Genomic DNA, 23766 nt, shown 5'->3' on the forward strand with positions numbered 1-23766 from the left:
ATTCCAAAACAAAACCCTGACCCGTTATGGCTTCAGATGCATGCAGCTTGAGAAGCCAGAGTCGGCCCATCAACTTGAAGAGCGAGCCCAGCTTTCCAATGATTCGTGAGCAAATGAATGAATCCAACACGAAGCAATGACAACGATTAATAAGCAGCACAGCAATTAGCATAGCAGATAAGACGAAACACAGAGCCATAAGATGGTAATTTGACGGAACTTTAACGAAACCAGGCAATTGTATTCATCTCGAATAAGGACGCAAACGAGGACATGGTATGAAGTTTTGTTTGGTATAGCTAAAATTTATAGGTTTTTACTAAAAATTATTTTTTAAAAAATTATTTATTGCTTCTGAGAAAAGCTGTTAGCTTATAAACTTAATTTTTAATTTCTCAGCGCATAGCTTTTCAAAAAATCCACTCAGTCAACTTATTAATTTTTAGTTTATTTCATCAAAAATCAATTTACCAACATTTCAAAAGCCAGCATACATTTAACCTGTTTAGCATAACTTATTACTTTTAAGAGGTAGAAATTACTGACAAACTGTGACAAACAGGGCCGAAAGACTCCAGCGACGACAATGACGAAGCTAAGACTTAAGACTGACTTCCTTTAGGCTCTCCTAATCTTATTATCAAGCTAACGACGACCTAGGACACCTCTGGATATGCTCAGTTGGGGGCGAAGAAGATCTCCGAGTCGAGCCTCTTGGACCGGAACAGCTTCTCCATCTCCGGCGTCGTGTTGAACGACGCCTCCAGCACCTCCGGCGAGATCGCCTTCCACACCGACGTCCTCCCAGCCAGGTGGCTGAAGATCGGGCTGTTGCACACATACCAAGCATTGCGCAATTAGCTCATCAATTCATTCAAAACACATGTCATGTGCAGAGGACCAAACAATGCAATGCAATGCTATGCTAATGTTGATCAGTGAAGCTAGTTACTTGGGGGTGGTAATGATGGAGAACCACTCCATGCCGGATGCATCGGCGATCTTGGAGACGACAAAGAAGCGGGGCACGATGAAGAGGTAGCCGCCCTCGACGTGGGTCTCCAGCACGCGCTTGCCGTCGGTGCCGACCACCTGGACGCGCCCGCTGCCGCGGACGATGTACGTCACCTGGTACGCCGAGTCGCACGAGAACCCCGGGGAGCACATGGAGTGGGCGTCGATCCGCACCAGGTCGGCGCCCAGCCCGACCTCCTTCACCAGCGGCAGGTTCTGGGTGTTGAGCACCACCACGCGCCCGCCGTTCTTGATGTCCACGTCCAGCGGGGCCTCCAGGCAGTTGAGGGCCATGCCCTCGCGGTCCTGCGCCGAGGGGGCCGGGAGCTTCTGCCCGGCGCCGAGCTTGATGATGCCGGAGGCCGGCTGGCTGGACACGAGCTTGGCGGCGTCCTCCTGGGCGAGGTCCCAGGCGCGCCCCACGAACTCGGTGGAGAAGCCGGTGAAGATGCCGTTGGCGCCGGTGAGCTGGAAGTTGGTGAACTGGCCGGCCTTGTGGCCCTTGGAGGTGTCGCCGAGGAAGAGGACGACGAGCTCGGTGGTGGCGTTGGGGGCGTTGTGCCACCAGGTCACCACGCCGAAGGGGAGCGCCAGAGCGTCGCCCTCCTTCACGGCGACCACCTTCTCCTTGGTCGCCTCCGGCAGGACAATGCCGCAGGTCCCATTACCTGCAAAGCATCGAAAGCAGAATCAACAATCAATGCACTAGGGCAAGAATTCTCTAACAGAACAGAACTGAACTACACGAACTGTGTGTGCTCTCATAAATTGATTTTAGTTTGGAATTTGGTGATGGCAACATGATGGTAAGAAGTAGTTAAACGAGATTGAAATAACAACTAGCATCAATCCCAATTGCATATTAGAAACCATCGATCGCAACCTCTTAAACAAAGACTTTTAAAATAAATAAAAAACTAGTGACCAGTAACCAGAACAGTAGTGTACAAATTGATTTTATACTAAAATAGAGATCTGAAGCACGAATCTAATCTGATAATATTTGAAAACTGAACCACTACAAACTGATAGCATCACATGATTTCCAAATTATAAACATGATCGAATCGATACTGTTCAGCTCTCACATCGGACACTAGCAATCTGATTTTTCCACTCAAAGCAATCAAATTCGAATCTCCGACCTCATGCTGATCAGAGTTTAGTTCACAAACTAGATGCCGTACATCTTTAAACTAAAAAGAGATGTGATGCACGAATCTAATCTGACAAAACTAAACGACTACGAACTAATGGCATCATATAACTGAAACTAAAAGAAGGAAGGCGAATTCCGCACTCAACCAAACCAAAATTCGAATCTGCAACCTCCTGTGAATCAAGTTTGTCAGGACCAACAACCACGTCCCCACACGCCCCGATCGCCCGAATTCTAATCCGAACCAACCAACACGAACGCGCAACACGTGAACAACAACATACCACTGGCTCGGCTTGGCTCGGCTCTGCTCTATGAACGAACGAGTAACCAACCTATCAGAGGAGGAGGGTGGGTGTATGTATACCTTGGAGGACGTAGGCGACCTTGGCGGAGTCGGAATAGCTGGGGAGCGAGAGCCCGCCGGCGGCGAGCGAGAGCTTGGCGGCGCCGATGGAGGCGACGCCGAGCATGGGCAGGTCGGCGGGTGCCCACTCGTAGTACGCGCCGCCCTCGCCGCCGTACGCCTTCCTGGGCTGCCTCGGGGTCAGATCCACCGCCATCTCGCAACGCAAAAGGAGGAGGAGGAGGACGAAACGAGCTTGCTTCTGCTTCGAGGAGGAGGTGATGGACGGAGTGGTGGTGAAGTGGCGACGGGGGCTGGGGTGCCTATTTATAGCCGCGGCGGGGGTGGTGATTAATTTAACCGCGGTTAGCTAATGGATAGAGAGATAGGTTAGGATGTGGGTTTATCTCTAGTAACCACTTTTCCCTTCCCCTTCCCCTTCCCCTACGCACATGGCATGGCAGTCAGTTGGGGCGTGGGACCCGCTTGTCAGAGGAAGCAAAGTAGATCGAATTCAGTTAGGCCGATAAGGCTGACGTCACGTGTCTCCATGGATTTTGGAACCAGTTTCAGTTTGGGATGTATCAAATCTGGGTTAGATTTTTAGCAGAATTTAGTTGGAGATACAAGTCTAAAAATACAGTCTCCGTTTGGGATGTTTCAAATTTTGGGTTAGATTTTTTTCAGAATTTAGTTGGAGATACAAGTCTAAAAATGTACTGTAGCGTAATACGTCCATCATCAGGGACGAGCTGAACCTAACTTGGGAACCTTCTCCACTCCGATGAAGAATAATTAGTTGGAACCCACATAATTTGACATTTCGGAATCGGTTCCCAAGCTCCACGATAATCTTCGTTCTCAAAAAAGGAGGGAAGAAAAAAAATTATCATTTGAGATGACCATGCATGCGCCTGACGAAACAGGGTTTCAGCTCATGAAATATGTATGGCCGGCCATACGACAAACATAGATAACGTGCTGCTTCCAGGCCATCACCACATGACAACTTCTAAAGCGTCAAAACAAGGTACAACAGGATACACGCAAGCATAGAAGCAGCTCCATTATTTGATACCAAAGTTTACATTACATTACAGTAGATGCGCAATTTCATAGCATAAGATCACAAGGTCTCACATGAAACCGGCAAGGAATGGTCCATATAAAAGGTGCACACTTGTAATAACAAGTTAACAACGAAAACAAAGCACTCAGAAACATGGTGCTGCATTATTCCAACCCAATCATGCATTCAAGCTACATAAGCTGATGGTGTCCAAGTAGCACCAAAGCGCAAGGGGGCAGGAGCTTATGCGTTCACCTTCGGTGCCCATCCCGCAATCAAGTGGTCCTTAGATGGCTTAGTCTTGACAAAGGATTCACGGCTGAAAAGGGCCTGCACAAAGATAAGTGCGGTATCAATTATTTGATTCTGGCCAGGTTTTGGAACTGAGTTAAATGCAACCGCTTAAGCATTCACGTACCTTGGTGTACGCATGGACGCTGGTTAGGTTTTCCGGGATCTTCCAGCCCTTGAAATGCTCCAGCGCAACCTGGAGGTGGAAGAGCTTTGGCCCCAGGCTAAGATCAACAGCCGATACGTTCTCCCCGTTGATGTAAGGACCCTGCAAACGCCATAATGTTGATAACGACATCAAACAAGGCTCGGTTCAATCAAACTACATGGTCAGACTAAGCAAGGCCCATGCGAGAAGGCACTAAATGAAAGCAAAATGATTGCAATATGTCATATCCAGACAGGTTAAGTGCTCAGAAAATGAGATGTGGGTACGATCCATATGGTTGTGGTAGCATGTGTCATGTCTATTCCCTTGCTGAAAGCAGCAGCCATACCAAACACTAAAAGAATGCAATCATGCAACTTACATGAGCTTTGAGATGCTCATCTAGTGCCTGCAGCTCATCAAGAAGTGCCTTCTCCGAACCATCATTAGGATCCTTGCTCTTCAAGAACTTGACAAAGGATGGGAAAATCTTCGATCCCCTGTCATCACAACCAAATTGAAGCATCATACACAACCAGAAAGACAATTGCCAAAGGTCAAAACTGAAAATGTACAACTACACAAGAATCCATGCCAGACTAATACTTCACTGGACAATAAATTAAGGAGATGGCAATGTCACAAGTCGTTAGCATGTCATAAGCTGTCAAATCAAGTGCTTCACAGATCCTCTTGCAGCTACTTCATATTGAGACACTCATGATTAATATCCTCGAAGAAATCTCCTTAAGGCAAATGCATTATTTCCTTTTCTTAGTAGGATATTATGCTCCAGTGTCCATGAAAATTACAACCAGAAGTTTATAATCCAAAACCTCTAGGATTGTGATTTATCAGGCGTATGAATTATAAACAGCCAAATATATGAACACAGGGCACCCTTGAGATGAATGCAGGTTGCATTAAGTCCTCAACCTCTTTAACAAAAAGGACTATAGATATAACAAGAAACTCCAGACGCAAGCAACAGTGGAACTTAGGCCTCCCAGACATTTTATAGTAAACAGATCATTCCCCGCAGGACTCAAGAAAATTTTCCACATACAACACAACTTACACTGATGCATACTCAGGAGGAGTTACAAGAGATGGACTTGGGAACTTCTCCTCAATGACTTGAGTGATCACATCAGAATCAACAATCCATTTGCCATCACCACTGTTAAACACAGGGACCTTCCCCTCTGGGCTGATCTTCAGAAACCTGAAAGAGTCATTACAGTAGGTTAGAAAAGAAGACTACAAACAGGCAAAACCCCAAATTCAAAAGGGGCTAAATGACACACTTGGCTCACTGAAAAATGTCAGTTCAGAAGCTGCAAAATACTAAAACTTCTTGATCTGTCTACTGTTAGTACGGATTCTACAATATTGTGGAAACAGAGATAGCAAACAACTTTTCAGACAAAAACATGCAACTGTGTACTAGTTCATATGTTCATTCCTTTTAAAAGAAGGAACATATTTTCAATCACGGTGAGGTAAAAAGTAATTCGAAATTCACATAAAAAAAAGGTGCATAATTCCAAAAGCACCGGTTTAAATTGACAAGCTCCTTTTGTTAATTTCACTGTTTCAGTAATTGATGGCTTATGCATGCAGTGAAACTTCATGACTGTCTACCATGAACCAATGTGTTCTGAGTGAGAATGCATTAACTTATATCAATGCTAACCAATGAAAGGCACAATCAAGTCTACGATGTACACTCACTGTTGTGGAGACTAGTGATGTGATACTCCATTTGCAACGTTCTAATGGCCCAAGAGTCTGCAGTAGAAAGCATCAATATATCCACCCAGAAAAAAACTCCAAAAATTCTATCATCTAGAGTTCACAATGTTGACAGTTATACCTCATTGGTGTGCTTAGAACTCTAAATGATGCATTTGGCCAAATTCCCTTAAAAATGTTGCGCAATAATCAGATAGCAAATCTACCTGCCCCAATAGGTATGTTTCCAACTTGCCATGGAGCACAATCAAAATGGTGAGGCCATCATAATGAAGTAAACCAGGTGATTTTGAGATTCAGTTCATTTGAAAAGACATCTGCAACTCTATCAGAATTATTTTGGGTTCTCTTTTGATAGCTTTGAGTTGAGTCGGGCTATAGCTTGTTCCTGAAATCTAGAGAAAAGAATACACGGATGAGACGACAAGCAAAGGAAAGAGAATCTCGTCATGAAAGGAATGATCCTGAATCATGTCGTGACGGGAACCGTGAAGGGAAACGATTGGAGCTTAAAGGAACGAAAATCCCTTATCTGACTCGTTCCTGTCCCCAGAAGTGAATCCCTTGGATTAGTCTTACTACACTTCACATTTGAGACCAGGCATGTCAACCACATAAAAAAAATCCACTAAATCAAAGAGGGTATCTAATCAGCAGACAAGCTGACAGGCGACAGCACTAAGACGCTCAGTTCAGCCTCGCACTGTTCCTAGTCCAGTACCACTAAACCACTGAGTATTGAAGTCAAGACAGAAGAGAAATGGCTTCGTCAAGCAGTCGTCAGACAAGGTAGAAGTCTTTTGGAAAATTAGTGGGAAGGGAGACCAGACGGACCAGTCGGGCTTGTTGCTGAGGTCAATGAGCTTCATCTCGTAGGGCACCTTCTTCTCCTCCAGGGTCAGCAGCACCCTCTGCGAGAAGGGACCTGCCAGTTGCAACCAGACACGGATCAACGAGATGGTTAGGGTTTCGGGTCGAATCGGGCGCCGAAATGGGGAGCGCAACGGGGCGAACCCCATGATGAGGGGAGCGCTTACAGTCACCGAGCGTGTCGGGGGCCCCGACGGCGGCCTTCACGCACACCTCGACGGCCATGGCGACTGCGAGCTGGTCTGGATTTTGTTCTCTTTTTCCTCGATTTTTTGGGGTCGAATTTAGGCGAGGTTTTTGCTAGCGATGAGGAGACCGGGAGGGTTCCGTGCGCACTAGTTTATAGGAGGAGAGAGAGAGACGGATGGATGGGGACAGCGACGTGTGGGCCCAGAGGCCGCTCTCATGGGTTTCCTCTCATGGGCGCGCGTGAGCCACGTGTGAGGTTCCGTGCGTAGTAGCAAGGCTATTCCCACCGTCCCACGGTATAGTATCATGTCGTTATATCTAAAACTGTCACGTTATAAGATAATAATTATTAAATTGATGTGTAGAGATAATTTTTTAATGTATAGTATCATATTATTATTTCTTAGAAGTTTTAAAAAATAATTAATTATTCTTATGGTTGTGTCTACGAGAGTGAACCTAAAGAACTGAATTATGTGGCAGAGCTGTATCTTATATAAGATATATTTTTCTTCTTTCTTCTATTTATTTTTTGATAAAGACTAAATTAGGGTCGTAGGCGTTAATCATCTAGCCCGCATATCATTTCACCTAGTAGAACAGACATAAACGTCATCCATATGAGTCTCACTGCACCACACTCGTCTCCATCAGAATCTCACATGTCACGCGCGCGCACACTCTCGCACATCGGCCTGCTTGCTAGCTCTCGCCGACAGCAACGCTCTCTCCCATCCATCGTCGCTGCAACCTCTTCCCAAGAGCAGATCCCTCCACATGTGCCCTCCTCTCATTCCTCTTCCTTCCTCCCATCCATCCCTACACTTTCCCCCTCTCTTAGATGGAGATTTCTTCTTCTCATCAGATCTAAGTTCCTCGTTGTCAGGATCAAGCTCCTTCACTTGAAATCAGCTCCTCGTCGTCAAGGCCAAACTCCTTCGAGTGGCGAATAAGACGGGGACACTTAGGAGAGCTCAGCGGTTGCAGATCGTGAGCTTCATGTCGCCAAACATGAGTCAATTTGGGCGCTGCCCAAATTGAGATCCTTTGGATGGATGGGGACAATGACGTGTGGGCCCAAAGGCCGCTCTCACAGTATTTTCAGTGTTTATCTCTAACTTCTATCTTTTATTTCTCTCAATACATTTTTAAAAAATCATTCTCAATTTTTCATATTTTATAATGTTTAAAATTATATTTTATTTATCTTCATTAAAAAATAGCTCTTTAAAATTCTCTTCTACATGAGTAAAATTTTCTTTTATACCAGTTTCATCTCTATTCTCTATATTTCTATTCTCGATATACCATAATAAATTAATAATAAGGGTTACCTAATATTTATAACCACTAGCGTTTCACTCGTGGGTTTCGTGCGCCACGTGCGAGGAGAGAGACGGATGGATGGGACAGCGTTTGAATGACGAGTGGGCCCAGAGGCCGTTTTTCGGGAGCCTTCGCGAATCGGGCCGGGGTGGTAGGTAGCGAGCGAGTGGGGAGGAGTGAGCCGCGTGTGATGTACTGATGTTTCGTCGCTTGTGCTTTTCGGAGGCGCAAGAAGATAGGAAAAAGATTCGGTGCTGCTCCTTTTCCCTCAGCCTCACTTTTCTTTTAAAAAGAAGATTGGGTGCAGGACCTGTCCCATTCAATTATCATTTAAAAGATTCGGTGCTGCTCCTTTCGCCCTCAGCTTCGCTTTTCTTTCGAAGAAAGATTAGTTGTGTTCGTTATTCGAATCGGTTTTATAGAGCTACGTGGTATAGTTTGGTTTAATAAAGTTATATTTATTATAAAAATATTTTTGTTGACTGTAATTATTTGTACTGAGTTGAGATTCTATTTAGATGACTGAATTTGAAATGCAAGGAAAAAAATGAGTCGCTCATGCAGCCTCAGATTCAATCACTAAATAAAAATATAGCTCAGCTTGTTCAAACAAATACAATCAACAAAAACACTTTTCTTTTCAACAAATATTACTCTGCTCAGCTTACTTATACGATACAACTAAAGAAGGGGTTAATTAGATTGGTGCTACTACACTTTTGCCCCATTCAAAAAATACCATTACAATTCACGAAATCGAGCATGTGCCATTACAATTTCACTCTTATTTGAAACATGCCGCATATATACATTTTTTGCATGTATTTTACACGTATTAGACATAATTACCCCTATCTTCCTTCTCCAACTCCACCCTGTGACCTTTTTGGCTTCAGCGACCACGCCCCAACCACTTCTGCGGCACCCCCGACCACGCTGCTCTCTCCCTCCGTAACACCCCCGATGAGCACCTACGTCACCCGCACCCCCTCCTCTTCTTCCTTCCTTTCCCCTTCCCCTCTGACCCGGGTTGCCACCATGAGCGTGTCACCTCCCGCCTCGGGCTCCCTCCAAGCCCCTTCGGTGAGGGGATTGCCTCCCCTCATCGAAGCAGTTCTCATGCGCGCACCGCCTCGGTCGGGGAAGCGCCGAAGCGGGATGGCCACCGATTTGGAGCGTCGACGCCCTCTTCCTCGACGCCGGCCAATCTTCTTCGCCGCTCACCGTCGTGTTGTCTCTTTGCTGCTCCATCTTTCAAATCCTTACCTTGGTGAGCTTCCCTGTGATTCATTGAAGCTTTTGCGTATGCCGCTTTTGCTCCGACCTATCACCGGCAAGGCTGTCCGCACGAGCTGAGCGTTGTCACACCATGGTGCTCGCCACCGGCCTAGTTCCAGCAAGGCCCATCAGCTAAGAGGCACATAGTAGAGTTCACATGCACATGTAGATGCTTTAGGTGCCCTCGGCCGGCCAAGCTGTGCCCCCGTTTGCCGACAACAGTGTACAGTCGGTGGCCGCCTCTGAGCTCGCCGCCGACCGCTAACAACGTTTAGTGCCTCAAATGGAACCTCGGTGACACGCTGATGCTTTTGCCGCCGTTCAATGGCCGAGCCGCGCCATCGTTCATCGCCGACGAGAGCCTGCTATGTCGGCCGACCATGGGTTATGTTTCCACCAAGAGCCAGTGGCAGCCATGGAAGATGGGGAAGGAGATGGAGATGGGTGAACTAGAGAAGAAGACAAGGGTATTGTCGTCCAAATTTGTACATAATGGTATGTTTTAAATAAGAGCGAAATTGTAATGGCACATGCCCGATTTCATGAATTATAATGGCATTTTTTTAATCTGAAAAAAGTATAATGGCACCAATCTAATTAACCCAAATATCATCTGGGAAACCAAACATACCCTTAAAAGATTTGGCGTTGCTCTTTTCGCCCTCAGCTTCACTTTTCTTTCAAACAAAAAAAATGATCGGGTGCAAGACATATCCCATTCATCAAAGTTTCCAAGCAAAAAAGTGGGTTAAGTTCGAATTTATGATTAAATGGCATAATACACCCTATTTTCTCCCATGAATACCTTGAGGTTTCCAATGAATTTATGATTAGGCTGGCCTAATTTCCCGGGAAAAATTAGCAACATGGCTACAAGTCTTTTTAGCACTGCTCATTGAGAGCTAGTAATGAGAGCCAGTCTGGATTCAGGTATATGAGAGTGGGATGAAGATTGGGGTGTGATAAACCTGGAAAACTTTGATATAGAAAATAACACAAAAGAAACTAAAGTGGGGGAGGGACCGGCAGTGGACCCTTGAAAGGGTGCTAAGGTTGCTCCTGAAAAGGACATGTCTTGCACCCACAGAATGCCGACAAAGAGGGGGATGGACTATTGGTGAACCCTTGAAAGGGAGTTACTCCATCGTTGTTGCCTCTTTCGGTAGTAGCTTGGGTTTCATTACCTTACTCGGCAAGTGGTAGCCGTTTTGGAGGGTGAGGATATGGGTAGTAAGAATATGGAGGACTATTATTATCTCATTCATCCTATCCTAACCTTAATCCCAATATTGAAATACAAATGTCGCAGTGGGAGTTGGTTGGATGCTTTTCCTAGAGGGCTTGTATTGCTAAGAATTGACTTCAGCTGGATTGGTTTTGGGCTATTGTGGTTGTGTGATTATAGTGAGATATAGAAAAGAATCTTGAGCGACTATGGACTTTGTCGAGGATTTGTACTCGATTTGTCTATTGTAGGATACTTGTGAAGTCAATGAAGTGTACCTTGAATAGAGGTACAAAGCTATACGGGTTCAGGTCACTAGTAGGGTAATAGCTATATGTTCTGTCTTACATTGATTATTCTTGGATCATAGAGTACAAATAGGGATATGGATGAATGTAATCCTAAGAATTATGCGGATTTTGGTGAGCCTAAGGCTTAAGATCTAGTTGATTAGGGGTTGCTTCTGTCATGAATCTTCGATGGGTGTTGGTCTTCTACTCGACTAGTGAGCTATGATTGTTTGATTGCATGATCAATCTGACTTATGTTGTTTTGGACGTGCCCCTCTCCCTGACTTATATACTCGGGGGAACTTAGGGTGTGATCCTACTCGGATATCTTGGTCATCTCCTACTCGGACTGTAAAACTCTCGCAGATCTAGGAATCCTTCTCGAACAGAGGATAACTTTCATATTTAAGATGAGTAGCTTCCAAGTATATACTTTCAAGTGGTGGCCATTTTGGAGGTGCGAGGATATGGGTAGTAAAAATATGGAGGGCTATTATTATCGCATTCCTCCTATCCTAACCTTAATCCCAATCTTGAAATCCAAATGCCGCAGGGAAGTTCGTTGGATGCTTTTCCTAGACGTCTTGTATTGCTAAGAATTGACTTCGGTTGAATTGGTTTTGGGCTATTGAGGTTATGTGATTATAGTGAGGTATAGAAAGGGATCATGAGTGACTATGGATATATCGGACTTTTGCTAGCCTATTTAGGAGAAAATCTTTCTTTTTGTATGCTTCCATCTGTAGTCTTTGTAATGCCTAGTGGACTTAGGGATGGAAAAGGGTACAATACCTGCGGATAGAAGCTATACAAACATGTACCCACGAGCTAATTTCTAAACCTGTGCCCACACCTATTACTCGTCACGGGTAAAAACTGACATCCGCACCTACCACCCGTCATCATATACCCACAGGCACACCCGTATACCCACCAATATAGTAATCATGTATTAAACACAAGATCAAGTATGTAATAATAATATCATCAATTTAAATATACATCTCAACTAAGATAATAAATAAGTATTTCACATATACATGGCATGCATATCACATTAGTACATTACCATATAGTTCACATATACGACATATTATTTCACAATTTAACAGTGGGTTCACATATCAGATGTGTGAAGTGGGTACACGGACGAAGCGGGCACAAGTAAGCCTAATTCATACTCATCTCTCTATAACCGTTGAGTTTAACTTCAAACCCGCACTCATACCCATGGGTAAAGATTGCACCCTAAACCCGCTCCCATTAGGGTTTTTACCCACAGACACACGGGTAAAATATATCCATTGCCATCCCTAAGTGGACTCCCACGATAGTACGAACCTCTTGTGAAAACTTGATCAACCATTTTGCATGTCATTTGATATCTTCTTTTCCTTTCAAAAAACAATAAATGCTAAAAAAAATCAAGAAATGGAGTAGGTTGAGGGAGTAATTCGCAAAAGTGTTAGTTTAGAGGTGGCCATTGAAATGTTTCAAATTAAACGGGTACTTGATCCCCCTTCCGTTTAAAGCGCACCACTCGTTAGTTCTCCCTCCTCCCAAATTCGTCTACTCCTTTCTCTCTACCTTGATAAAACAATTGCACCTCTCGCCTTGCCATCCATGCCGTTGTTGCAGCTTTCCTACTCCCTGCCCCTTCTCTCCCAAACCCCCAGGTCATATAAAAGCTCACTTGCTTGATTTTCCTTTGTTCGACTTTGTATTTATTTTTAAAATTTGAATTGAGGTTTGAATCTTTTCCCCTTGCGAAAGCACTCTCCTACAAGAATTAAAGTTCTTGGACCCAAAAATTGAAGGTTGAATTTTGGAAGTCTTAAATATTTGATTTGGAGACAAGGATGCAAAAGGTAGGTGAAGGGTTTGCACTTGCTTCTATGCCCCTTTCCGTTTTCTTTTACTGAAAAGCCTGATCTCATGTTGAATTTTGGTAACCTGAAGTCTTAAGTTTGGAGATGTGGAAGGATATACACACACTGTTGCTCAAGGCTCCGCTTCCTACTGCTCTTCTTTGTTGAAAAATCATATTAAAATAAATTGAGTTCACAATTTTCAAGTCTTTTTAAGTTCAGAATTGAGAATCCCAAATTTATATCTTTGCTTTTTTTAGTTCAACATTCATAATTTATCAGAGTTCTTTTTATTTCAAGTTCTCACCTCATTACCCAATTGAGATATGCGATGTGCCGCCATAATTAGATGCCCACAATAATTTGTGCAACATCTTTCTATCTCTTGCAATTAATGGTGTTTATATCGAGCATAGTTCTTACAAAATTTTCTATTTTTTAGTTCAAAATTCAAAATCTCAATTGCAGTGCTTCGAGTTTCGAGCTCAACGTTCATTATTTATCAGAGTTCATTGTTTTTTTCAATTTCTCTCCTCATTGCCCAATTTTGATCTTCTATAATTTGTGCAACATCTTCTATCTCTTGCAATTAATTTGTGCAATGTCCTTCTACCTCTTGCATATAACTCATGCAACATTTTTCTATCTATTGCAAATAAGTTGTGCAATGTCTTTATATCTGTTGCAATTAATAATGTCTATATCTAGCATATCTCATGCAATATTTTCTAGTCTTTCAATTAAGGATTCAAATCCCAATTTCAGCACTTCCAGTTTTGAGTTCATCATTCATAATTTATCAAAATTCAATTTTTCTTCAATTTTTTTCTTAAAGTTCTCACCTTTGTCCAATTAAGACCTGCTATGTGTCCACAATTATTTGTGCAACATCTTCCATCTCTTACGATAGTGATTTGTGCAGCGTCTTTCTATCTCTTTCAATTAACAATGTCTATATCTAGCATATCTCAGTAACATCTTGTGACTTGTATAATCAATGACAAGTACGTATATTAGACGAGATTTGCCTCGTACACAAGCGTGCGTGCCTCGTACCGTATTTGCCTATAAATACGCGGTGCTCCATGGACAGCACCGCAGAAGATCCAGGAGCCGCGGTGTGGCTCCGGATGCTCTTCGGGCCTGGGGTTTCGCGCCTCGTGCCCCACCCCACCTTTTCGAATCCGAGCGACCGGGGGCCCCACACCCACCGCCCTTCCACAGTCACTGACATGATGCCCCGGTTCCGCTTGTGGCCCGCGTGCAGCGAGGTTGGCGTGGGCCCCACCACCCAGCCACGCCGGGCCCCACCGCGCCTGAGCCCCAAAGTTCAAAATCTCCCTTGGAGAGAGGCGGGGAGGAGACACGCGGAAGAAGAAGAGGAGGAGGAGGAGAGCCCAAGCGCGGAGGAGAGAGGACGGAGCGGAGAGGAGCGAGCAGAGGCCGTGATGCTACGCGGCAGCGGCGGCGCGTCGCGAGCCTCGGCGAAGCCCCGGCGCCCCCACCCCCGCCCGCGGCCGCCGTCTCCGCCCGCCCCCTCGCGCCGAGGTGCGTGATTTTTTCTCCCCAGTCGTTTCGTAGCACCGAGCTTGCACGCACCCACCCCTTGCCCTCTCCGCTTCGACGGCTCCGTTAGTAGCTGAAGGTTTCGGGCTTACTGTCTTGCGACTGCGCAGCACGCGCGGCTCCCGCTGCCACCGAATCGAAGGAAGCGTCGGTGTTGGAGGCTCCGGTTGTGTCTTCCGTGGAGGAAACATCTGTAAGTTGACCAGTCCCCATCTCCTCCTGTTCGTTTTCGCCAAGTTATTTTATTTTATTTTTCGAGCTGCTGCGTATTTGATTTGCCCCTTGACATGTATGTATACATGCTTTGACTAGATTGTTATCTTTTAACCCAAGATTCAGGTCTCTAGCTCGTCATGTTCTTGTCATGCTTGTCTACCATGATTCCTAGTAATTTCAGTTGTTGCATGGTTACACCAGTTCACATTTGAGTTCAAGCGAAGATTTAAAAGGGCGAAGAAGGCAGTTTTTCCGCCCATGGGTGCGCCGAGAGGTGAAGAGAATTTAAGAGAGGTACACAATGTAGTACTACTGTTGTCTCCAAATGCATTTCTACATACATTAAAAAATGGTTGCTTTCTGAACTCCTAGCTGAAGCCATGGTCTCTTTCTATGTTTTGCAGTGCCTCTCTAACAAGGCAAATGCTGCTCCTGCAAAGACACCCTTGGCGAAAGAGGGGCCGAAGCAGGTGGAGTTCACCCATTGCGCGCCTGGTATTGTTGCCAGGCTGATGGGACTTGACACCATGCCTCGCCCTGAGAAAGTTCTTGACCGGTGCCAGAGTGACATCCGGGCTAATAGGCAACGGCACTTGTCTGGAGTTGTTCAAGAAGTGGCTCGTGGTTCATCTGGAGATCAGCCATGTAACATTAGTGCTGACGAGTTACCATCACTGAAGGATGTTTTCGAGGTGACTGAAATGGAGAACATGGTGATGCATGAATTGTTGAAGTCTGGAAATGAGAAGCCACATCTGAGGAGTAATGAGGTTGATCTGGAATTTGTGAGGCAGAAGTTCTTGGATGCCAAGCGCCTTTCCACTGACGAAGTACATAGGAATTCTAAGGAGTTCAGTGAAGCACTAGAGATACTCCACTCCAAAAAGGATGTTTTCCTTGAAATCCTTCAGGAGAACAGGAGTGCAGTGTCAGGAATTTCAGGACACATCCTTAGCCACAGTGGATTGCAGTGCTCTCATACAAGTAATGCTGCTGCTGAGCAATCGTTTGAACAAGAATTCCTTTGCAGCATGGAAGGTGTGAGTGACGGGATGCTTGACGAACCAAAGGAATCTGAGAAACCTATTCCTAGTATGCTGCTCAAAGAAACTTCAGTTATGCCATTGGAGCTGTTGGCACCAAATGGAAGCAAGAGTAAAGGTTCAGGCCATCGTTCTCAAATTGTAGTTCTGAAGCCAAATCTTCGAAAGAAAAGTTTCACGCCTGTTTTATCAAGCCAACAAGCATCACAGTATAATCAGAGGAGTGCACAATATTCGAAGGGCCCACGCCATAATATATATAAGCAAGTTGTCATGCATTCTGTGCCACCTAACAATGAAGTTTTGGAACAAGAAGGGGGTATAACAAAACAGAAAGTTAGAATACAAACACCTAAAAGTGGTAGCAGGAGGAGACCATCCGAGGATGAATATAACCTTGCAGTGGACAGTGAGACAAAAGTTGCTTCGGCCTCTCATGATGACACCATGCCCATTGATTCAAGCATGCATTTTGCTGGATCATCAGTGAGCAGAAAGGCTAGAAAGCACCTCTCTGAACGATGGCAAATGGCCTGCACATTTGGTTCAGAAAATTCAATTCCAAAAGGCATGAAAACACTAGGTGAAATGCTTGAACTGTCTGATAGAGATGCACCAAAAGTAACCTCCCACAAGAGACAATCAGATCCACACTTCAACTGCGATGATGTGAGAAAGATGCCAGCCAACTCTCTTGGTATTAGCAGTAAAGATGGTTGGAAGACAGGGATTTACTGTGAAGATAATCTAAGAGACGGTGCATCAAGGAATTTTCCCAGGTCCAAGTCTCTCCCAGCCTTATCCACTAGATCTACAGAATTACCAGGAGGGAGGCAATCTGCACCTACCTGTAGGTTGCCCATTCTGAAAGATATATTGAATACACCCACCGATGAATCTGGAAATTCACATGTCAGGAAGAGATCCCCAATCAGAAGTGCAAAACAGAAAAGTGGGAGAGCAATTGTTCTTGTAGGAAAGGAAAATATGCTACCTGAGAAAGAGATTCATGTAACTTCGGAGAAAGCAAGGCATAGTATCTGCGTTTCTGATCTGTCTCGGTCAAGCAACATATATACTGAAAAATACCCTGATGATGCTATCAGAGCTGGGGATCCGCAAGCATCTGATTCTGCTGTTCAACACGATGACAAGCAAAATTCGGAAGGTCATATGGGGCGGACAAATCAGAAACTACCAACATTATTACCAGAGACAAAACAAGATTTATCAATTCATAATCAGGATAGCATAGTGTTGAAGGTATGTTGCAACACCATTATCATTAAGTAGTTTAACATTTTCCCTTGTCCATGCTAGCTGGTCAACATCTACAAACAATTGGCAGCAAAGTGGACTGTAATCCTATCAACAAAATAAATGATTTGAAGGGAGTGAATTAGTTTCTGATGTTGACATTAAGAATCGTTACATCATTTCTGCTGAATGTTAGAAATTTGCAAGACATTTGTAGTTGGGTGGATATTCAGGCTTAATTTATTCTTCTGGATAAATTTTTTACTGGTAACTTATTTGGTTTGTGCAATTTATGGATCTGCGAGTAGCAGCATCTCATGTAATTTTATTTTTTATATGAAATATTAGTTCTAAATCGAGTCATTTCATTCCATTATCAAGATTTGTAACATTTGGTTCCAGGAGGGGAGAAACCCATCAGTGGAGATTGATGTTGCTGAAGTTAACCCTCAAGCAATACAATCTGCACTTACCGCAAGTGCAGAGAGTTGCGAATGCTCAAGTCCAACTTCTTCATCTCAACAAAGTTCTGGTGAAGAGACTTCCTATTTTGGAATCTTTAAAAGCATCAATGTTGGTATTCAAGGTAAGCACATCAAAGCTGATTCACCTTTCCTTCACTTCATATGGTTTAATATGCTAAATGTTATTCCTGTCTCTTCTCATGAACGCAGAACTCAGAGTGCAACTGAAGATGCTAAATATGGAGGACCAAGATGATATTTGTGGAGACTATTCTGATACATCGTCAAGTGATGAGTGCAACAATATGAACATCTCAACTTACCAGGCGATGGAAGAACAGTTACCAATATTCAAGGATGAGGCAGACAGGGATTTCTCTTATGTACAGGACATGATTGCTAGCGTGTGTGACTTGCCACACTACCCAGAAGATTGGCAAGTGAGCTCAGATGTGTTTCTAGGGCTTGAAAACAAGTATAGCAAGCTGCTCCTGTGGTCGAAATCGGACAGGAAACTTTTGTTTGATCTTGTAAACTCTATCCTGGCTGATATGACTGCTCCAGGCAGCAGTTTGCATTCAAAGATTATGATAAAATGCTGGCCTGAAATGGATTGTGGACAGCTAGCTGAAAATATCTGGCAAATGGTACAGAAGCAATGCGGCTATGAACACTTTGCTTGGGATAGTGTTCAACCTTTGCCATTGGATCATCATCCTAAATTGGAACTAATTGAAATGGAGATCATCAAGATGATACACGATGATATTATAGAAGATTTTATCGTCGAATTTATGTTACAAGAGAACCATCACTTTATCTACTGAAGCCTAGGGTTGTAATGGTTAGAGAATACTGACCAAATGATGTACATAACCTGCTGCAAATCACTGGTTTGCAAGATGGTTTATTATGTAACTCCATTTGATTGCCTTGGATCTGGAGTCTTGTAAAACATCTCATTATGTTACATTATATCCTTTGCATCAGCTGCATACTTATGCCGCTATGCAAAGGAATCATGGTTTTTAAGTCAGGTCCAGGAGACCTGGCTGTAGTACCAAGTAGCACTGTTCTGTTATGGTTTGACATGTATCTTCATGTCATATTTCATGCTTGGTCTAAATACAATTGGGGTAGTAATATTTTCTTCAACTTGTGAATGATTTGATCAAGTATGAGAGGGGGCTTGAGTTATGATCAATCTTTTGTCGTGCATAGAAATTGATAATGGATTTGAATCCGAATGCTTGTGGGTTTATCTCTACTCTGTTTCTTTTTGCAGGTTGTATGTCGTGCTGTTCTTTTATCCAGTGTAGAGCTTCAGGGAGCAGTTTTTTTTCGTTTTTATTCACAAGATAAACGACTTTAGGATTTTGTTCGCTGGGAGGAGAACGCGCACCACATACAGCACATCTTCTTGATGCAGTGTCGTCTAGTAGACACTTGTCGCGTAGGGTAATTATTAGAAGACGACGATGACGGTGTTGATAGCACCGGCGTAGTCGATGACGATAACAACGTGTGGCAGAGTCTACAGGGATCATAATCCTAGAATCCAGGTTTTCGGTATGAGCCACCTAATGTGGCTTCCAAGCCAAATCAGTTTCGTACCTTCCAGAAACAGGCTATACAACAAAAATATGTAGAGTGAACATCGAGCATGAATTCAAAGCCGAGAAAATGAAAGGCAAAGCATCCAGCCAGAACCATTTTACGGCACATCACACGCTGCCACAGATGATGATTGTCTGTTAGTACACAATCAAGAGTGTTCACGAAAATGCATGGCTAGCTAGGTCTACTAGGTACGTGCATCCTGTTTGTTAACTGTTAAGAGTGAACCTGGACGGTTTATAAATTTATTAGCCTCCAGTCCATGCTAATACCAATTATACACGTTCATGACAAATCCACACATTGGTTCTGCAATTAAATTAATTCATAGCCATGCATAGCGTGCATATAATTACGAAATTATACTATATCTTTATCACCCATTATTTCCAGTAAAAATCGCGTTATTACTTGACAAATGAATTCCTCCATGGATCTTGTCAAATTAACTAATTAATCCTCACAGCTGTAAGCACACATCTGGCCGAAAAGAAATTCTATGAGATCTAGTCTCACAAAATATCCACTTTTGTGCATATCACGTGTCTCCTTCTTTCTCTCATTTGTACGTAACAGTCGTTGTATCAAGAAAGAACGATATGTATCAAAGTCTTATAAAATCTTTCGATGAAGAATCTCGTAGAATTTTTTTCCTCTGTCACGAGACAATAGCGTCTTGAAGCGGAATATATCGAGTCCCAGCAGCACAGCATGTATATATATGTAGCATTAATTATATGCACGCAGCGTTGCAACACGTACAAAGCGCGCACCACAAGAAGCTAAGCAAGCTAGCAACAATGGCCGTCGCGGCGCTTCTCCTCCCCCTCCTCATGCTCCCGCTGACGCTCCCCTCCACGGCGTCTGCGGCGCGCCAGTTGGACATACTCGTCCATCCACGGACGACGCCACCGCCATCGACGCCGTCGGTGGAAGACCGTTCCGACTGGTCGTCAGTTCAGCGGAGGGCCGGGTTCCCAAGGACCCAATCCCAGCCCGAACGACCCACCGCCGCCGCCGCCATCGATCGGCCGTCACTGCCAAGGTCTCGCTGTTGGAGCATCCAACCCAATCGACGCACCGGTGCCACCGGACGGCAGACAAGACTTCCCGGAGCTGAACAAGGCATAGAGCGTCGTTCGTTGGTAAAAGAAATATAAATAAACAATTAATGGTTGTCCGAAAAGCTGAAAGCGAAAGCATCGACTCAATTACTTGTGAGGTGTTCCTGATGCATGACATGATGTACTCCAGTGATCGAGTCTTACTCAGTTGCGGAGAAAATTTATCAGTATTTTGTCAAGTTTTGCGTTAATAATTTAAAGAGGTTGTCGTCATGTTAACGTCTGAGTCTATGTGGATAGCCGACGGCCATCTCAGGCCTCGTGGCCGTGGAGTCTTTCTTTTTTTTTCTTTTTTTTTTTTGCGAAAGGTGGGATTTATATTAGAACTGAGCACAGTACAATCCCATCTTCCTCGAGGGTCATCTTCTCCAAACTCCATCTTCCTGCCCTCCGGCCTGCAGCGACGGACATCAGCACGCCGCACAGAAACAGGACGAAACCAATCTCTGAAGATGAAGCTCAAACCTCCAACCGAATACGACGAAGGACCCCAAACCTTAGATTGCCGCAAGGGCCAGCGCCATGACATCATAGCCAAGACACATCTATTGCTGAGAGAGAGCATCGGCGGTCGCCTCGTCAGATTCAGTCGAGGAAACAGCAGCCTGACACCACCACCATAAGAGAAGACGCTGGAGGCCCAAGAAACACATCTAACGTCGCGAGACCAAGCTCCGACGAACCAACAGCTCACATCCAAAAAGGGGATAATCCCCCGTTCGCAACACACGTACTACATCATACCTGGACAAGCGCCTGCCATGACCGTCACCGGAGCTGACGCAGAAGCCGGCGAGCTCACAGACGACCAGCAGGGACATCAAAAGCTAGCGAGGCGCCACCACCATTGACACCTCCCGAAGACCACAACCTACACCTACCAGATCACCAAATCTACAAACAAAAACACTAGTTACTACCTATCTAACCGCACCGGATGCCGATCCACCCATTTCCCACTTGCTCCGATTGCGGAGAGTCCGCCGGAGGAGGTAAACAGGCGAATCGAGAATTTTTTTAATATTACTTTTTTTGGGATATTTAAAAATAATACCGAAAATAAATAAATTCTAAAAATAACACCTATTCGTCTAACGGTTTGGCGAAAACTTATTTTCGTCCTACCGTATGACGAATATACTATTTATGCCAAACTGTATGATGGAAATAGGTGACGTGTCCCTAACGGTAGTTTCGAGGTTATTTTCGTCAAACTGTTGGACGAGAACTAATTGTCGCCAAACAGTAGATGAAAAATTAATTTTCGCCAAACAGGTTGCCGAAAACTCCGTGCCCCCCGTGACCCTCACCCTTGCGTCTGCACCCGTGAACTCCATCTCATTTCGCTACCCAGGCATGACGGCGCGAGCAGAGAGCGACGACGCGAGCAGAGAGGAGAAAAGAGAAGATAAAAGAGGAAGAAGGAGGAGAGAGAAGGAGGAGGAAGGAAGATGAGGAGGGAGGAAGAGGAAAGAAGAGGGGAGGAGGAGGAAGAAGAAGAAGAGTAAGGTAATTTTTTTAATTTTATTTTTAATGTATGTCTATTGCTTTATATGTACATAGATTTAATTAATGATTAGAAAAATAATTTTTCCTTTATAAATGTTGATTTTAGTATAAATCTTTGTATCAGGTTATTTTGAGTATTAGGTTAAGAAAATAAAATATATGTGCGTACAAATATTAGATTTCGGTACTCTAGTTAAGATGATGTATGTAGGATTATATTATTGGATTGTAATAATATATGTTTTACACTAAAATATGATATTTACTGGATTATTTTGACTTAGGACTAGTGGTTTACAATAGAAAACAATAAAATAAAGAGAGCATAAAAAAAAAACAATACAACACCGAAGTATTTATGTTAAATTTTAAAATTCAATGAACATTATGTATTTTAAAATTCACAAGACTCTTAATATTAAATGGTATTAATTAATAAGTTCTTGAGAATTAAATATATTCAATTTGTTGTTGCTAGTAATATGCGTATTTAATAATGTTATCCCGATTTAGATTTAGGACTGTAATATTGATTGGATTTTAGGCAACGAAGACTATAGTACTTCACATTTTCACATTTTAGGACTAGAAACGGTGGGTCGACATGGCCATTACGTTACTCAATTTTAAGTTAGTCGTATTGTATGAATGTAATTTATTTTTATTTCTAATTAATAGGGACAATAAACTTGTAATCTAATTGATATATTTTTTAGGTGACAATTATGTTAAACTTTATAAATCTTAGAGTATTCGATGAAAATGGTCAAATCCATAACGGTCCATCTGGTGGGAACAACCGACGACAGCGGAGGAGAATCACTAGGTGGATTTTACTTTTGCATATGTAACTTAGATGTTTGTTTCATGATTACGTATTTTAGATTGACGAATCCGCACAGCTCGCTAGTGGCTTTTTAATTTCTTGAAACAACCATTTATGAGTGATGTAACCGCACGCTACCATCTTTTATGAGCGATGTGGCCAGATGCTATCACCTTTCATGAGTGATGTGACCGCACGCTATTAACTACTCAGCATCCATTGACCCATCGTTGTAGGAACACATCCAATGCATTCACTATACGCAATGCACAGACCCATCATTGCATCACACTGCAGCATTCTACAAACCCTTCATACGATTCCTTGCCTTCCATGCTGAGGCAACAATAACTCCTTGCTGAACCACACGACTCAGCTTAATCTATGAAATGACAATAGCTCTATCCTGACTCAGCTTTTAGACACTTCAATGCTTGTGCATACACACTGAGTACTTCATCTTCCTTCCATGACTACCGGGTGCATATAAGGTAACCCATCCATGACTTCAGGACCGTTTTTATCTATTCATGGATCAAATGGTTAGTTTTGCTACATCTTCCACATAATCAAGGCAGCAATTGCATATAATAGGATTGGAAAGAATCTAATTCCCAGCAACCCCCTTTTTGGCCAAGAAACCCTAGAAATCTTCTTTCCTGTTTATGATGTTCTTGGTCTTAATTCGGTTTCTAAACAACAATTCCCTTCGGTTTTGATCTAATCCAGCATAGGATGGCTAGAGATAGACACAAGAGAATCAAATTTATAGGGTTCATTTGCACAATGTTTTCCCCTAATGTTTCAAACCTCAATTCATGGGGAAATTGAAATTTATACATGAATTAAGTACCTACTTCCGCTCAATCATCACGCGCAACACCTATGGTCTCGGCGTCATGTTTGTTAAATTCATTGACTTGTGCCACCACGCTTCACCTGCACTCCCGCATTTGCACGCACGCACCACTACTTCGTTCGTTCCTGCTGCACGCGCAACTCTATGTGTGCCGTCTCTGCGCCATCCAGGATGATCTCAGTTCATGACCCTTGCCACCCCCACGTGCGCTACCAGCCTCTCGCGCCCTTCTAAACCTCCGGACCCTCGCCGTGCCTTTGCCACACATGGCATCATACCGTCTTGAGCTTGTCACCGTAACACACCATTCACCAAACTGCCAATCGTGCCACCTCCACGCACACTATCATTGCTGTCGGTGACACAGGAACCAGGGGTCCCTGAGTCTCGAGACCGGATCAGCAGTTTGCCACGTGGCGCCCTCCCGCAGGGATCATCTCCGCGAGGTACGAGAAGA

General features: G+C 43.9%; 3 protein-coding genes across 3 annotated transcripts; 1 reads left to right on the forward strand and 2 right to left on the reverse strand.

The window, feature by feature from the left end:
* Positions 1 to 479: 479 nt before the first annotated feature.
* LOC133928307 (13S globulin seed storage protein-like) lies at positions 480 to 2940 on the reverse strand. The gene is made up of 3 exons (XM_062374572.1): positions 2541 to 2940; positions 953 to 1682; positions 480 to 828 (listed from the first exon to the last, which is right to left on the reverse strand). The coding sequence occupies exons 1-3, from the start codon at positions 2734 to 2736 to the stop codon at positions 678 to 680; spliced, it is 1077 nt and encodes a 358-aa protein (XP_062230556.1). The 5' UTR covers positions 2737 to 2940; the 3' UTR covers positions 480 to 677.
* A 620-nt stretch (positions 2941 to 3560) lies between these two features.
* LOC133928308 (probable glutathione S-transferase DHAR1, cytosolic) lies at positions 3561 to 6978 on the reverse strand. Its single transcript, XM_062374573.1, has 6 exons — positions 6820 to 6978; positions 6617 to 6707; positions 5106 to 5252; positions 4410 to 4527; positions 4007 to 4147; positions 3561 to 3918 (listed from the first exon to the last, which is right to left on the reverse strand). Exons 1-6 carry the CDS (start codon positions 6875 to 6877, stop codon positions 3832 to 3834), a joined length of 642 nt encoding a protein of 213 aa, XP_062230557.1. The 5' UTR covers positions 6878 to 6978; the 3' UTR covers positions 3561 to 3831.
* A 5546-nt stretch (positions 6979 to 12524) lies between these two features.
* On the forward strand, positions 12525 to 18556 carry LOC133928306 (uncharacterized). The gene is made up of 6 exons (XM_062374571.1): positions 12525 to 14376; positions 14505 to 14587; positions 14812 to 14904; positions 15015 to 16916; positions 17313 to 17496; positions 17585 to 18556. The coding sequence occupies exons 1-6, from the start codon at positions 13914 to 13916 to the stop codon at positions 18199 to 18201; spliced, it is 3342 nt and encodes a 1113-aa protein (XP_062230555.1). The 5' UTR covers positions 12525 to 13913; the 3' UTR covers positions 18202 to 18556.
* The last annotated feature ends 5210 nt before the right edge of the window (positions 18557 to 23766 follow it).

The sequence above is a fragment of the Phragmites australis genome, chromosome 9, assembly GCF_958298935.1.
Source record: "Phragmites australis chromosome 9, lpPhrAust1.1, whole genome shotgun sequence".
Lineage (NCBI taxonomy): Eukaryota > Viridiplantae > Streptophyta > Magnoliopsida > Poales > Poaceae > Phragmites > Phragmites australis.

What these genes read in the sequence shown, in the direction of transcription:
- LOC133928307 (XM_062374572.1), bottom strand. Translation starts at nt 2,736, where the DNA reads ATGGCGGTGGATCTGACCCCGAGGCAGCCCAGGAAGGCGTACGGCGGC. An exon ending in GGTCGCCTACGTCCTCCAAG is followed by an intron (nt 1,683 to 2,540) that starts GTATACATACAC and finishes GATGCTTTGCAG; the next exon opens with GTAATGGGACCTGCGGCATT. An exon ending in TCCATCATTACCACCCCCAA is followed by an intron (nt 829 to 952) that starts GTAACTAGCTTC and finishes TGTGTGCAACAG; the next exon opens with CCCGATCTTCAGCCACCTGG.
- LOC133928308 (XM_062374573.1), bottom strand. Translation starts at nt 6,877, where the DNA reads ATGGCCGTCGAGGTGTGCGTGAAGGCCGCCGTCGGGGCCCCCGACACG. An exon ending in CTCAGCAACAAGCCCGACTG is followed by an intron (nt 5,253 to 6,616) that starts GTCCGTCTGGTC and finishes TGACTCTTTCAG; the next exon opens with GTTTCTGAAGATCAGCCCAG. An exon ending in GCGTCCATGCGTACACCAAG is followed by an intron (nt 3,919 to 4,006) that starts GTACGTGAATGC and finishes ATCTTTGTGCAG; the next exon opens with GCCCTTTTCAGCCGTGAATC.
- LOC133928306 (XM_062374571.1), top strand. Translation starts at nt 13,914, where the DNA reads ATGGACAGCACCGCAGAAGATCCAGGAGCCGCGGTGTGGCTCCGGATG. An exon ending in GCCCGCCCCCTCGCGCCGAG is followed by an intron (nt 14,377 to 14,504) that starts GTGCGTGATTTT and finishes GCGACTGCGCAG; the next exon opens with CACGCGCGGCTCCCGCTGCC. An exon ending in CTTCCGTGGAGGAAACATCT is followed by an intron (nt 14,588 to 14,811) that starts GTAAGTTGACCA and finishes TGGTTACACCAG; the next exon opens with TTCACATTTGAGTTCAAGCG.